This window comes from Patagioenas fasciata, chromosome 28 (assembly GCF_037038585.1).
Source record: "Patagioenas fasciata isolate bPatFas1 chromosome 28, bPatFas1.hap1, whole genome shotgun sequence".
In the NCBI taxonomy this organism is placed as follows: domain Eukaryota; kingdom Metazoa; phylum Chordata; class Aves; order Columbiformes; family Columbidae; genus Patagioenas; species Patagioenas fasciata.
In genome coordinates this window covers 1,643,555-1,657,856 of record NC_092547.1, presented here as the reverse complement: position 1 = coordinate 1,657,856, position 14,302 = coordinate 1,643,555, and the positions used below count along the sequence as shown (strand labels likewise).

The window sequence follows — 14,302 nt, the reverse complement described above, 5'->3', positions numbered from 1 at the left end:
TGGTGAGGCCTGATAAGAGTGAAGAGCCCCTCAGATGCACCTCTGACAACCTCGTGGTCTCCAACTCTTCCTCCTCTGCTGTGTCAGGCATGTGAAAGGTGCTGATTTACTTATAACTAGCTGCTAAATGTGTCTATCACTGATATGGTGTTTTAAATGAATGTCATGGAGCAGATCCTTGTTGTACTGTCTGCTGTGACTACTGTATGAAAAAATACTTAATTTCATGTCACGGATGTTTCATCCTTGATCTCCCTGTGGATCCGACAGTCTTGAACATAAGGAAGCTTTGGTATTTTCCCTGATACTGAACCAGCCTGTTTCCCTAGGTGGCGCTTTGCTGCACCCAGATCTGGTGGACAACCGAGGTTGGGATTGCCTTTGCCAGGGTGGAGGAAGGCTACGAGAATGCGATGAAGGAATATCACAAGAAGCAAGTGACCCAGCTGAACACCCTCGTTACCATGCTGATCGGGCAGCTCTCCAAGGGCGACAGACAGAAAATCATGACCATTTGCACCATCGACGTGCATGCTCGGGATGTGGTGGCAAAGATGATAGCACAGAAGGTTGGTGTTGGCAGTTCAGCACAGTTCTGTGGGTGCTGGAGAGGGGGCTTCAGGGGGCCAAACCACTGGCCATTCAGATCACTGCCGGTCTCAGTGGGAGACGTATGACTAAATTTATTTCTACAATGTTTGTAGTAAGTGTGCAGAAAGCCCCTGTAAGCCTGCAGAGCTGTGCTGTGTCATGGCCCTGCAACACCAACTTGTAGTTGCTGCAGATTCACACCAGGAGTGAGAGCGCGGCACTGCGTCCTGGTGCCAAGACATGTGCTGGTGGATGATGGTGGTGTGTTGGGAGGCTGCTGGACTCAGTCTCAGTTTTGACTTTAGAAAGTAAGAAAAAGCATTCAAGCTTTGTTCTTTGTAGCGTCCTTTGTCTGGTGTGGGGCCACAGGGACTTATGTGGGACTCCCTTCTCCTGCAACACCTCTCCCACACTACTCCCCTGTCCCTGACACCATGCCAAGTGTTTAGCCTTGCAGGTGGGTGGGAAGATGCCCTGAATGTATTGGGTTGTGGCTCTTCCCTCATCTGTGTCATCTCAGAGGCAGCCAGGCTGCTCACAGGGTTTCTGTCTTCAAGGCTCAGCTGGGCTCAGTGGTGCCTTGGTCCAGCCTGGGGTGAAGTGATGCATCTGGACCTGCCTGCTGGTTGTGCAGAGAGCGCTGGCCATGCCTGTCTTTGTCCACCTGTCCCCAGTCTGTTTCCTTGGTGCTGTCTGCAACCTCTTCCTTGTCTAGATGGCCTCTGCTCCTTCTCTCACTCTGGTTGCGTTATGAGACCTTCTTCATGACTTGCTGCTTCTTAAATCTATTCAGGAGTCTTTTTGTAAGGCTCTTTCTCTTGGCCATTAATTTTTTCCTCTCCCACCAATGTGGTCACTAATTTGGTTCCTCCCCTTTACTGATGGGAGATGGGGAGGTGACATTTCTCACCGCATTGCAAGGAGGCGGCCTTCCTCACCACACCTGCCTTGCAGTGAGGACCAGTCATCCCCCATGAAAATTTTATAGCAGTCGCTATTTTGGCCCCCGAGCTGCATGTGTCTGGCATCCCCGGCCTTCCTGTGATGGTGTTTGTGGGTGTGTTGCAGGTGGACAATGCCCAGGCCTTCATTTGGCTGTCACAGCTCCGGCACAGATGGTCAGATGAGGAACGGCACTGCTTTGCCAACATCTGTGACGCCCAGTTCCTGTACTCCTATGAATACCTTGGCAATACCCCTCGGCTTGTGATCACTCCGCTGACCGACAGGTAAGTCCCTGGGACACAATGTCATAGCTGGGCTTTGCCACACAGGTAGAGAGAGAGATGCCAACCAAAGATGGATTTAGTTCAGACACCTGTATCCCTCTTGTTCTGTCTTCATGTCCCAGCACTCCAGTGGTCGAGCTCTAACTCTTATCTGGTTTTTGGTGGTACCCTCTGGGGAATTTGTACATCAGATCCCTGGGTGGGATTCAGCTCGCACATTAAAACACTTGTGGGTGTCTTCCTGTGCACAAGATGTCCGCAGTCCATAAAGCTGGTGAGTCTAGAGAGCTTTCATCCCATCTTGAAGCAGACATCTACCTGGTTGCCTCAGTGGGGACACCTAGGGTTACTTGAGATACTCTGTGTTGTCCCACCTGGCTTCCAGCTGCCAATCCAGAAGTGTAAAAGTCTCCTATGGACCCCTTGTCATATCTCTCCACCCTATGTGACATTTCAGCAACCAAGAGCATCTCAGGTGGCTCTAGTCACCTGTGTTAGTCAGCTGCGTCAAGCCCCCAGGTATCATCAGGTTTTGTTGGCTATATTGACTACACCTCTGTGGCTTATACAGGTAGTATAGATACTCACATGTGGACACCACCCCAGTGTCCATCATCAACATGATGGAGAAACTTTGGGACTTGCTGCAGCTTTGAGTTGGGTTCACTCATAGGCCACCTGAGCAGGTTTCTGTCAGTGACAGGTCTTCCAGAAAAGCTGTCCTTTTCTCATACTGCCTGAGATGTGCCCAATATCCATGAGTTGTATGAGGATCCAGAGAGAACACAAGCTGGACATGAAGAGGTTTGGGCAGACCTTGGTGGAAGATGAGTATCTCTTGGAGAAAACAGAGCTGAGCAGAGGTGGTAATTAATGCCAAGAAGGCTTTCAGCTCAGACATGACCCCTGCTCACGTACAGCTTTTCAGAGGAGAGGCTCTGCTGAGTGCAATGCTCTAGTGCTATTGCCCTGCAGCCCACAGTTGACCTATTGGACATATTTCCTTTTTTCATTCATCATTCACTGTGACAGATGTTACATCACCCTGACCCAGTCACTGCACCTGACCATGAGCGGAGCACCTGCAGGCCCTGCGGGCACTGGCAAGACGGAGACTACGAAAGATTTGGGGCGAGCCCTGGGCATCATGGTGTACGTGTTTAACTGCTCCGAGCAGATGGACTACAAGGTATGGCTCCCACCTCGGCTGCAGTGCGGTCACATGGGGCTGGGGATGCTCAGGGCCCGAGCAAACCTGAAGGATGAGAGTAATCCAATGGTACCTGGGGTGCATTAGGAGAGGTATGACCAGCAGGTCAAGGGAGGTTGTTCCTTCCGCTCTGCTCTGCCCTGGTGATGCCACATCTGGAGTTGTGTCCAGTTCTGGGCTCCCCAGTTTAAGAAGGAATAACTGCACAGAGTCCAGCAGTGGGCTACAAAGATGCTGAGGGGTCTGGAGCTTCTTTCTTGTGAGGAGAGACTGAGAGAGCTGGAGCTGTTGAGCTGGAGAAGAGAAGCTGAGAGGGATCTGATCAATGGGATCAATATCTCAGGGTGGGTGTCAGAGGATGGACCAGAGTCTGTTCAGTGGTGCCCAACGCCAGGGTGAGGGACAACAGGCACAGACTGAAACACAGGAGGCTCCATCTGAACATGAGCAGAAACTTGTTTGCTGGGAGGTGCCAGAGCCTGGCCCAGGCTGCCCAGAGCGGGTGTGGAGTCTCCTTCTCTGAGACATTGAAACCCGCCTGGACCCACCTGTGTGATCTGCTCTGTGACCCTGCGTGAGCAGGGCTTGGACTGGGGGATCTGCAGAGGTCCCTTCAGCCCCACCAGGCTGGGATTCTGTGATCACCTCTCTCCAAATCCCTGCTACACTCCTTTAAGCTGAATGCCTTTTCCTTCTCCTCCCGTTCCTTCTCTAAGATTTGCACAAGGTTCTTCAGGAGGCAGAGACCCGAACTATCTTCTCTGCCTCATTATGCATTTCCCTTCCTTTCTGGAGTTAGATTTCATGTGTAATTCTTCAAAAATGTTGGTCTGTTCAGTTGAGACCAAGGCTGTGCTGATAGTTGGACCCTGGTCGTTTCTTCTCGGCGTGCTCGCGACCTGGCAGCCCCTGGCACGGGGAGGGACCTGTCCTGGTTTTCTCAGGATCCTCTCCCAGAATAAACCCAAAACATAGTGAACCTTCAGCCGCTACAGAGCACTGAATCATTAGGCTGAGTCTTGCTCTCTGCCAGTCTGGCACGGTACAGTGATTTTGGTAGCCTCGGATCATATTTCATTTAGCTTATGGGCTCTCCCAGGAAATGGGACCATCAGTAATTCAGCACAAGTGACCTTTAAATGAAACTGGTGCACAGATATATCGAGAAAGTGCAATTAGCAGATAAAGTGGCAAGCTGCGCAGAGCTATAAATATTATAATTGAGTTGTGCCTGCTGTTTCCATGCACTTTTCTAAATACCCACAATAGACTGTAAATTGCTATAAATAAACAGGCTGGGAAATAAAATCAATTTTTTGCTGGAGTTGATTCCATTTATGATTTCACTCTTGTAATCTTTGTTTTTGTTTTGTTTTTCCAGTCTTGTGGGAATATTTACAAAGGCCTTTCCCAGACGGGAGCCTGGGGCTGTTTTGATGAATTTAACAGGATCTCAGTTGAGGTCCTTTCTGTGGTTGCTGTACAGGTGAGTGGAGAAACACTCATAAATAAATACAAACAGAGCAGAGCCATTCTGCAGTCTTTGGAGCAAGGGTAAAAATGGCAATTGCATATTGCCGGTTTCAGTTCTGTGTATAGGCAGGTGTGGGATTAGATCTCAAGATTAATCACATGAATATCACAGCACTGCCAAGATGTCGCAGTTACGTGCTGCAAAGATATTTGTCACTTTTCTTGCCCCAGTTACAGCATTTGTGCCGAGACAATTCTTTGTAGCATCTTTTCCCAGACCACTACGCACCATGGCTCTGTACCTGTTCCTCCTCAGGAAAGCACTCGTGTCATTAATCTGCTGTGAGATAATTGCAGCACATCGTTTCAAGACAGAGAAGCTGCCTTGACTTGCGGCTGCTCAGTCTGCAATGTAGGGAATAATTTTCACAGAGGGGAAGAGGGGTGTTTGGGGCAGATCCGCTGGACTTCTGGGGGTTCCTTATCACCCCTGGTCAGGCACAGGTTGTGTGTCATACTCAGGAAATGGGAATACATTCAGGATGAATTTTCTTAACCTGTCTCCAAAACTATATGGCTGTGGATTTAGTTCTGGTGTCTGTAACGACAGCTCTGCCAAGTGGCTTTGGAAGGTATTCCTGGCCAACTGGCACCATTCCTTGGAGGAATGTGTGCAGCCCCGTGGTGCTCCCAAAAGCCAGTGTCAGCTGGTGACACTCGGGAGCTGGAATCTGGGGCAGATCTGCGGCCCTTGCTGACGCGCTTGCCCAGGGTACCCTGACACCGTGGGATTAAACCTGGGACAGAGCTATTGGAGCGGTGCCCAGCTGGGCATGGGTGTTTCCCCTGGCGAATGGTTTCTCATCTCCTCTGTAGTTCAGCTGCTCAGTGCATTGTGTTGGTGAGTCTCGTGTGAAGCGCAGCAGCATCCCTGGAGAAGGGCTGGAAGGGAGACTGGCCTCCCCATCGTGCCAGAAAGTCCTGTGCTCTCGTGCTTATATATATAATCTGTCACTTCGCGTCCTCCTTCCCCTCCTCTTACCAGCCCATGAGGAAACCTGGCATTATTTTATACAGGGGAAGCCTTGGGGGGCTTCAGTGCAGAAAACTGAGGTGCCAAAGTGCCCAAGTTCTTCAGGATCCAACTGTCAGCTGAGTGCGTGTTTTAGGATCCTAATATCTGATTGAGGTGCTGAATTGTTCCTGGACTCCCTTTTGGGCTCAGTGTTATAGAAAGATATAAAGCTCAGAAGTTTCTACACTTCTGTAAATGTTTCGGTCAAAGACATTGTTCTTAACCCCTCCATGAACTCCTCATTCTTCTCATCTGTTTCACTCATAATTGGTACCTTATGTGGCATCCCAGAGAAGCCCCAGGCAGGTACAAGAGTTTATGTATCATTCCCTCTCAATTTCTCTTCCGTCAGGTCCTAGTTTAAAGTTGTCATTGAAAAAAAGTCTTTGAGGATCTTGAAATAAAAAGGGAAGCTGAACAAAAGAAGCCCAGGAATGACTCAACTGCTAATGGTTCCCTCGCTCCTGGCTGGAGCGTGGCAGCTGAAGAAAGCGGCACGGCCGTCGTTCCATCATGGTGTCTCCTGGCTGCTATTAGGAGTGTTACCATGGCCATGTTTAATTGGCTGTCTTACTCATGCAGCTGATGTCGATATGGTTCCTTACAGGGAAAAATTCGATTAATTGCTTTACTTTGAGATGGCAAACAGTAGTGAGGTTAGAGCGGTGAATAGAGAGAGATTTGCCCCTCGCTGAGGTGCTGTTTGCAGAGAGGTGAACTCTTCGGAAGGAGAGGAATGAGCAGAACAAAGCTGCAATCAGGCAAATATAAAAAACAATATAATATTAGTGAGTGAAGGTGTTAGGAGAGGTTTTACAGCTTCTGCCTTCTGGTTTTGGTTTTAAATCAAACATCTGATGTCCCAAAATCTTTAAAAGTGATATCAAGTGGTCAGTTTACAACTGAGCTGAGGCCAAGCTTATTGGGAGGTGCTACCCCTTCTCTGGGCCTGGTCAGGGAACGGAGCAGGCACAGGAGGGTTTTGGGATGTCCTGAAGAGCAACGCTGTGTGGGGAGAGGTGAGATGGGTAAAGGGAATAATGGGCCCATATTGTGATAGACTTTGGGGAGTGCGTTTGGGTGTTGGCTATGTTGTGGATACCTGTACTGCCCTGTGTCTCTCTCACACATCAGACCTCTGCTGGGCTGGCTGGTTCAGAGATGGTGGAGCCTCTGGTGGTGTTTTTGCTGTGAGATGTGCTGAGCAGTGTCCCACAGGTGATGTCAAAAGCCAAGGTGAATGCAGGCAGTGCTGGGGACATTTCCCGCTCCTGAGTTGCTCTTCCTGACCCACGTTCATCATTGTCTCATGGAGCAAAGGTGTGAAGTCTTGCAACTCCTTTGCATTTTGACTTTCCACTCTCTTCAGCTCTTTTTTCTGCTTTGCCAGAGTTTGACTGAGATGGGAAATTGATATTGCCATGCTGATGTACTCCAAACAGTGTATAAAGCTTTATGCTGCCGGTAAAAAATAAAACAGTGATTAGCCCCATTTGTCACGAGGCCAAGAGTAACGAAGGAAGCACCGTTGTCTGATGTGTTTTTCATAAGTGAACGCTGATACTATAGTACTGTCTTGATTTCTAGGTGAAGAGCGTGCAGGATGCAATACGGGAGAAGAAGAAATCCTTCAATTTTCTTGGAGAAGACATCAACTTAGTACCATCAGTAGGCATTTTCATCACCATGAACCCTGGTTACGCAGGGCGAACAGAGCTACCTGAGAATTTAAAAGCTCTCTTCAGGTGAGTCCAGGTCAGGGTTTGTGACCTGGCAGAAACTGTCTTTTGGAACATCCAGGCTCGACCTCACGTCCTTGGGGAATTCACTTGCATAGGGCATTCGCAGGTAGTTTAAGCCTTGCACAACAGGCCTGGGTCTGGGCACGCACAGGCAGGGCAAAGGAGCTCTGTCCCTTGTCGTGGGGAAGGCAGAGGGTGACCTGGCTCATAAAAGAAGGCCTAGAAGATGAAGCTGCAAATGCGCTGCCTGTAAGACCTGTAGTCAAGAAATACTTGTTCTGCAATGCCTCCTCACCTGTCATTTTAGGCCGTGTGCGATGGTTGTGCCAGACTTTGAGCTGATCTGTGAAATTATGTTGGTGGCTGAGGGATTCATCGAGGCCCGGGTGTTAGCCAGGAAGTTCATTACTCTCTACCAACTCTGCAAAGAGCTCCTGTCCAAGCAGGTGAGCCTGATTCTGTGGCTGAGTGGTATGATGAATCTCCAAAATCAGCAGAAACATGGCACTGTGCTGCTCAGCTCCATGGCTAACGTTTCACAGCTTTTATTTAATGGCTGCATTTGCACTGGCTGCTGGGGGAGGAGAGGGTTGGTGATCATCGGAGCAATAAAATTTTCAGACTGCTTTACTGGAGCATCTGCAGGGACAAAAGCATTTGACCAGCTGCATTAATGGGAGACCTTTCAGTGAGTTTAAATGACACCATGTTTGGGGTAGTATTCAGTGACCTTTTGCTTTCCAGTCTCTTCCTATTGATTCTCCTGCCTGCAAAGGGTTTATGGTGTCCCTCTCTGAGTTCAGCCTTAGGCTGGTTCCAGGTCTTGTTAGAGTTACTGTCAGTGCAAAGCAAATCAGATTTTTCCTTGTCATTATTTGTGTAGATCGAAGCTGGGTCCAGAGGAGACCTGAATCAGGATTCCTGATGATACAAACCTGATCTTGGCTGTGCCAGCATGAGGCTGGGTGGGATATGCTCTGTCGCAGAAACTTGGTGCTGTGCCTTGAGGGGCCTGGTGGAAGCCATGGCCTCCCACACAGAGCAGTCAGCTGTCGAGCTGTGCTCTGGAGGGTGTTAACAGGACAGAAATATGAACAGTTGTTTGTTGGCTTGAGAGTTCTTCTCATGCCGTTTTGTGGTACTTTTTCAGCAATGTCTTTACTGACCCCTTATTCCTGGACCTCCTCTGAGACCAAACAGGCTTGTCATCTTGTGATGGGCAGGGTGGAGAAACTTGGGTCTTTGGGGCCTCATAATGGACTAACAAGCCTTTCACCTTGGTGGCTCCTGCAGATGCAGGGGGCTGGCTGGCCTTGCTATAGGTGCTTTATGATTTAGGTGAAACAAATTGCTTTGGTCTCTGGAGTGCAAATCCTGCTGCTGTCTTACTGCCAACTGTGAGCCCATGTGATGGTCTGAACAGCTGAATTATTTGACTCTTTAATACTGTCCCTGACGGGAATCTCACCTACTGAGATGGAAACCAGGTCACTCAGGCTGGAGAAGGTCTCTGGCCACAATGCAAATAACAGATTTAGATGTATTTTCATTGCTTACTAGTCTGGCAGTTTGGGAATGGTGGTTCTTCACCCTACATGGTACTGTCTAAGCATAAACTCATGCCTCTTTTTTTTTCTTCCTCTGGTGTAGGATCACTACGACTGGGGCTTGCGTGCCATTAAGTCAGTGCTGGTTGTTGCTGGCTCCCTCAAGCGAGATGACCCAGAGCGACCCGAAGACCAGGTTCTGATGCGCTCTCTTCGTGACTTCAACATCCCCAAGATTGTGACGGATGATGTGCCGGTGTTTATGGGGCTGATTGGGGATCTATTCCCTGCACTGGATGTGCCTCGGAAGCGTGACCTGAATTTTGAGTCGTTTGTGAGGCAGGCTGTGCTGGACCTCCGGCTGCAGGCTGAGGACAACTTTGTGCTCAAAGTAAGACCAAGAGATCTTCTGCTACACCCACATCGCCATCAAATCGTTTGGGTTTTCTCAAACAGCTTTGCTTCTACAAAGAGAGCTCTGCACAGCATTGTCCTTGCAGGCAGATCTCGCTGGAGGGCAGTCAGCTGTGCTGGGTCTGAGGCAGTTGCACCTGCTCCTGAAGTCAGCACTGGATCAGTCTCTGGGCTTCCAAAGGGGCCAACTTTTGTAGGCTCATGAAAGTGTAGCCCCTGGAGAGCAGGGCCTCATCAGGTGGTGGTTGTCAAGTATAAACAGCGCTGAAAGTTTATCTGCAGGCTGAGGATTTCACCCATTGTGATTAGAGTGGCTGGACCAAACTCAATTGTCAAATCTGCTTGTGTCTCAGGGTCACGTCTTTCTAAAGAGGTGGCCCAGTGGGACCTATTTTATAGACCTGAACTTCAGTTTGGCATCTTTGTCTAAAATTTGGGAGTGTTTTTCTCAGGTGGTGCAGCTGGAGGAGTTGCTGACGGTCCGGCACTCTGTCTGCGTGGTGGGTAACGCGGGCACGGGCAAGTCTCAGGTGATGAGATCCCTGAACAGGACTTACCAGATAATGAAGCGACGTCCTGTCTGGACAGACCTCAACCCCAAGGCAGTCACCAATGATGAGCTCTTTGGCATCATTAACCCAGCAACAAGAGAATGGAAAGACGGTAAATGTCATTTCATGTCTGAAATATGTAGATAAAGACGGGTATTTTTAATGACTTTCCCGAGCAGCAGCAGGGTGACTGGTTCTTCATGTGCAGGTCTGAGAGCCCAGGTGCTTGTCTGCTGCCTACAGCCACATGACAGTTTGTTGTTGAAAGGATACACAGGATGTTTTAGCTCTTTGATCTTCAAATGGGAAATATAGCATAAGCCTACTTGATCCTATTGCCCTAAGAATAATTTTAATGCCCATTAATACCAACACTTACCAGTTCCTAAGTGGGGCAGGCAGTTTTTGGGAGTTGGCTGGACCAGTGATGGAAGAGATGTCCCTCCTGCACTGTGGTGTGCACTGGGACCCCAAAAAATGTCCCATCCCCAGGTTTTCATTGCTGATAGCACGCACAGCAGCCTTAACGTCAGTTTTTCCACTCAGTATGGCTGCCCGATCTCTGTAGCACACCAGCGTTTGCCAAGCTGTTGATCCTGCTTACTCCTGAGGAACATTTCAAACTTGCTGGAAGATTACAGAAAATCTGGAGTGGAAATGTTGGGTTGTGACTGATACATAAAGGCAGCTTCGATTTACGTGTGCGGCGGGTTGGGGAGGTGTGGGGGAGGTGAGGGAAGACATTACCGTGAATCATCCACAGCAGCAGATGAGCTGCCACCCACCTCCCCTGGCCCTGCCATGGACCCTTCCCGACCCCCTGCTTTGCTCCAATGCCAGGTTAATTTCTTTCTAATTGTAATTAGGGAGCCTAAATCAAAGTGGCAGAGGGACGTGCAGGGTACAGCCTGAACTGTGCAGACTGGCTGCAGCAGTGGCTGCAGATCGAGGGCAGCGGTGACACCGAACAGCAGGAGGGACATTTTACAGGTGACTGTCCAGTGGTTTCTGGCCTGCGATGGTTTAAATGAAATAGTGGCACTCCTCCCTGAGCTTTCAAGGCAGATATTTTCTGCAGTAACCATTCCTGAAAATGTTGTTTCATGTTGTCAAAGACCAGCAAGGCAATCTTCACCACAGCCTAGCAAGAGGTGACCTGTTCCCTTACAGATCAGCCCCTGCTTTTCCGCTCCCCAGTTTTATCCTGTCACGTTATCAGAAGTTGAAAAGGTCCTACATGTTAGGTGGTAAAAGGTCCCATATGGGAATCCCAAAAGTGTTCTTTGCAGAACAAAACTCTTCTTTTAAACCCCAAGAGAGCCGTGTGCTGTGGATGCACAAGGTCGGGACAGAGGCGCTTTCCTCTCCCCGCTGCCGCGGTGTATCCGAGGGAAGCCCTGATGCCCTGAGACAGCAACTGTTTCTGATGCTAATAATGTCGGAGTGGTTCCCAAGGCGTGTGTCCAACACGTAAGGAACTGGCTGGAGGCAGAGGCGCTGAAGCGTTATTTTTGTTGACCCAGTCTCGGGATCACACACCTGTTCCAGGTGAGCCGTTCTGCGTTTGCTGAGCACAAGCTTTGTCTTCAGTCAGATGGTGCCACTAGCTGTTCCTGATCTGGATCACAAAGAAATAGCTTGTCCTGGAGAAAAAAAGAGAAAAAAAAAGAGTTCTTGTCACAATTCACTGGAAGAGAGGCTTTTTTTTAATGTTTGCCTGATGTTTTTTCATGAAGACCAGCATCTCCCGAGGTATTTTCACATGTAGAGGAGAGCAATAGTTTTGTGGAGTTTTCATTTGCTCTGCAGTGCTGCTGCTCTATTCCCAGCCTTCGTGGTCTTCTTAACATTCATTATTTACTCCCCTTGAGACTCTGTATCCTCTCTCTCCTTGATTTTACCAACATTTTGTTCTGTCATTCAATGTCATTCTGTGCTTGTTCTCCCCTCAGTCTCACTAAAGCCATGACCCAGCGTTTAATGCATCTTGATTGCCCTGATATACTTTGAGCCACAAAAAAATATTTACAAGGATTTCCTAGGCATATTCAGGTGGTTTTCTCTGCATTGTATAATTCATGCCGCCTTTTGCCTTTGAGTAGCTACTCTACATTTTTCTTATCCCTTATGATTCTCGGTGGGAATGAAGCTCGTGCGTAGGTCTGCAATCATTTTCAGTAGTGATAACTGAGAACCCTTTTTTCACTTTAAAGCAAACTAGAACCGTATTGTGATATAGTAATATTTACGTATAGGCACATAGAGTTTTGCATGTTTGAGAGGAAAGCATTAATTAGAGTAATTTTTACTGTGTTGCTGGAGAAAACCGTTAGAGCAGGTGTCAAGTTCAGTGTTCATCACCATCTTCCTGTCACCCTCCCAGGCCTGTTTTCATCAATCATGCGAGAGCTGGCCAACATCACGCATGACGGTCCCAAGTGGATGGTACTAGATGGAGATATTGATCCAATGTGGATTGAGTCTCTTAATACTGTGATGGATGATAATAAGGTAATGAATATAAGTTAAAGAAGGAGATATTCTTTGACTGCATGGCATGGTTCAGCCTAAAAATGCAGATGCTGAAATAACACCTCCTAGAATAATGCGGTTGTGTTTCTTCAGATACACCAAACAATATCACATATAGAAAATGGTGCATGAGGGGAAATAGCTCAAATCATGGTTTCATTGTAATTTCCCTTCCTGGAACTGGGCTCGTGGATAATCACAGATGTCCTGATTGTAACTCCAGGCCCTTCAAAAATAGGGTGGGGTCATAATTCCACACCTTTTTCCGCCGCTCGAAGGGAGTGCTGTTCCTTTGAGTCATGGAAGACAGTTCTACTACCTGCTGGAAATCAGCTGCATTCCCTCAAGGAACTGTGCTGGCAGCAACCAAGCTTTTTAGTGCAAAGTGCTGAATGCTTTTCGTTCCTGTTCCTGGGGAAGATGTCATTCTGTCTGTCTGTCTGCCCAATGCAGGTGCTGACCCTGGCGAGCAATGAGAGAATCCCTCTGAACCCAACGATGCGGTTGGTGTTTGAGATCAGCCACCTGCGCACAGCCACCCCAGCAACCGTGTCCCGAGCGGGTGAGTCCTGGCCTGAGCTCCGCACTGGGATTTGCCGTGAACCCAGGAGGATCTAGTGCCATTAACCAGTCTTCTGTTGGCCAACTTGACTCCTGTTGCAAGTACCCAACCTGAGATCACAGCGGCCGTGGGTGGACAGGGCAGGTTTCTGACAGACAAACTGAGGATCCTGACCCCAAATGCACATGTGGAGCTGTCATCATCCTGGAGATTTACCCAGAGCACTCTGACTGTTGGTGGGTGATCATGGCTTCAGCGTTGCTGAGTGCTTCTGTTGTGCAAAGCCCTTTGGATGGACTTTATGAGGAGAAGGACAGTATCTGTCTCAAAGAGTTCTTGATCTTCTGAAGAAGTGCATGAAGTATGGGAGAAGGGAATGGAGGTGTCCCCTAGTTTTACACATGGGGAAATGGGGCCCAGAGCAATGAAACTGCTCAGACAAGACAATGTTCTGAATTTAGGGCAAGGTCATGAAAAGCGCCGTAGTTTCAAGGGTGAAGTTTCTTCACTGTTCATGTTTCTACTCTGCAGTGGGGCAGGAAAAGGGGGCAGGTAATGGGACGTCCCGTCATATTTGATAGGGTTTTAGTTGTGTGAAAGTACCTGGTAAACTCTGCTGGAAGAAAGGAACAGTTTCTGCTATGTCTTTACTATATGTTCTCTCTTACCCTGGGCCTAAAGGGATCCTGTACATCAACCCGTCGGATCTGGGCTGGAATCCTCCAGTGAGCAGCTGGATCGACAGGCGAGAGATCCAGTCCGAAAGAGCCAACCTGACCATTTTGTTTGATAAGTACCTGCCCATTTGCCTGGACACCCTCAGAACAAGGTACCATCTGATGAGTGATTGTGTCACCCGTGGTGAGGGCATGGGGACACCTGCCACTGTCCAGCCCAGCTGTGCTGCGCTGGGTTGTGCTGCACATGATCCTCCTTGCCCCTGGAAGCCCTGAGCATCATTGGCTTAAGCTCAGAGAACCAGCAGGGCGAGGTGGGCAAAGTGACGCTCCTGCCTGTATCGTGTTGGTCAGATCTGGTTTTCATCTGATTTTGATTTGATTTTTATTGTATTTCCTGTATCAACTCTCTATCTCTTGGAAAATAATTCCGGCAGATCCCAAAGAGAAAGCTTTTCAGCCTCCTGATGTGTCAGGCTAGACCTGAGCCCACTCCACAAGTTATTTTTCATTAAGAACTTGGGTATTTGGAAGGGTCCTAGTGCTTCTTGGCTTGATTTGGCTTTAAAGCAGTGTCCACAGGGAAGTCATGTGGTTCTTGCTTATCATCATGTGAAACCATTCTCTTTCTCATACTGTGGTGAGGACTGGCCAAAGTAGAGTCCCAGAAAACTTAAGGGAGCATCTCCCATCCTCTAC

At 48.6% G+C, this 14,302-nt stretch overlaps 1 protein-coding gene across 1 annotated transcript; it reads left to right on the top strand.

Annotated features, from left to right (window-relative positions):
* Window positions 1-327: 327 nt before the first annotated feature.
* LOC139825787 (dynein axonemal heavy chain 9-like) lies at window positions 328-13,991 on the top strand. Its single transcript, XM_071800014.1, has 11 exons — window positions 328-569; window positions 1,660-1,820; window positions 2,853-3,009; window positions 4,412-4,516; window positions 7,166-7,323; window positions 7,628-7,766; window positions 8,971-9,258; window positions 9,734-9,944; window positions 12,216-12,343; window positions 12,818-12,926; window positions 13,608-13,991. The coding sequence occupies exons 1-11, from the start codon at window positions 414-416 to the stop codon at window positions 13,877-13,879; spliced, it is 1,884 nt and encodes a 627-aa protein (XP_071656115.1). The 5' UTR covers window positions 328-413; the 3' UTR covers window positions 13,880-13,991.
* Window positions 13,992-14,302: the final 311 nt, after the last annotated feature.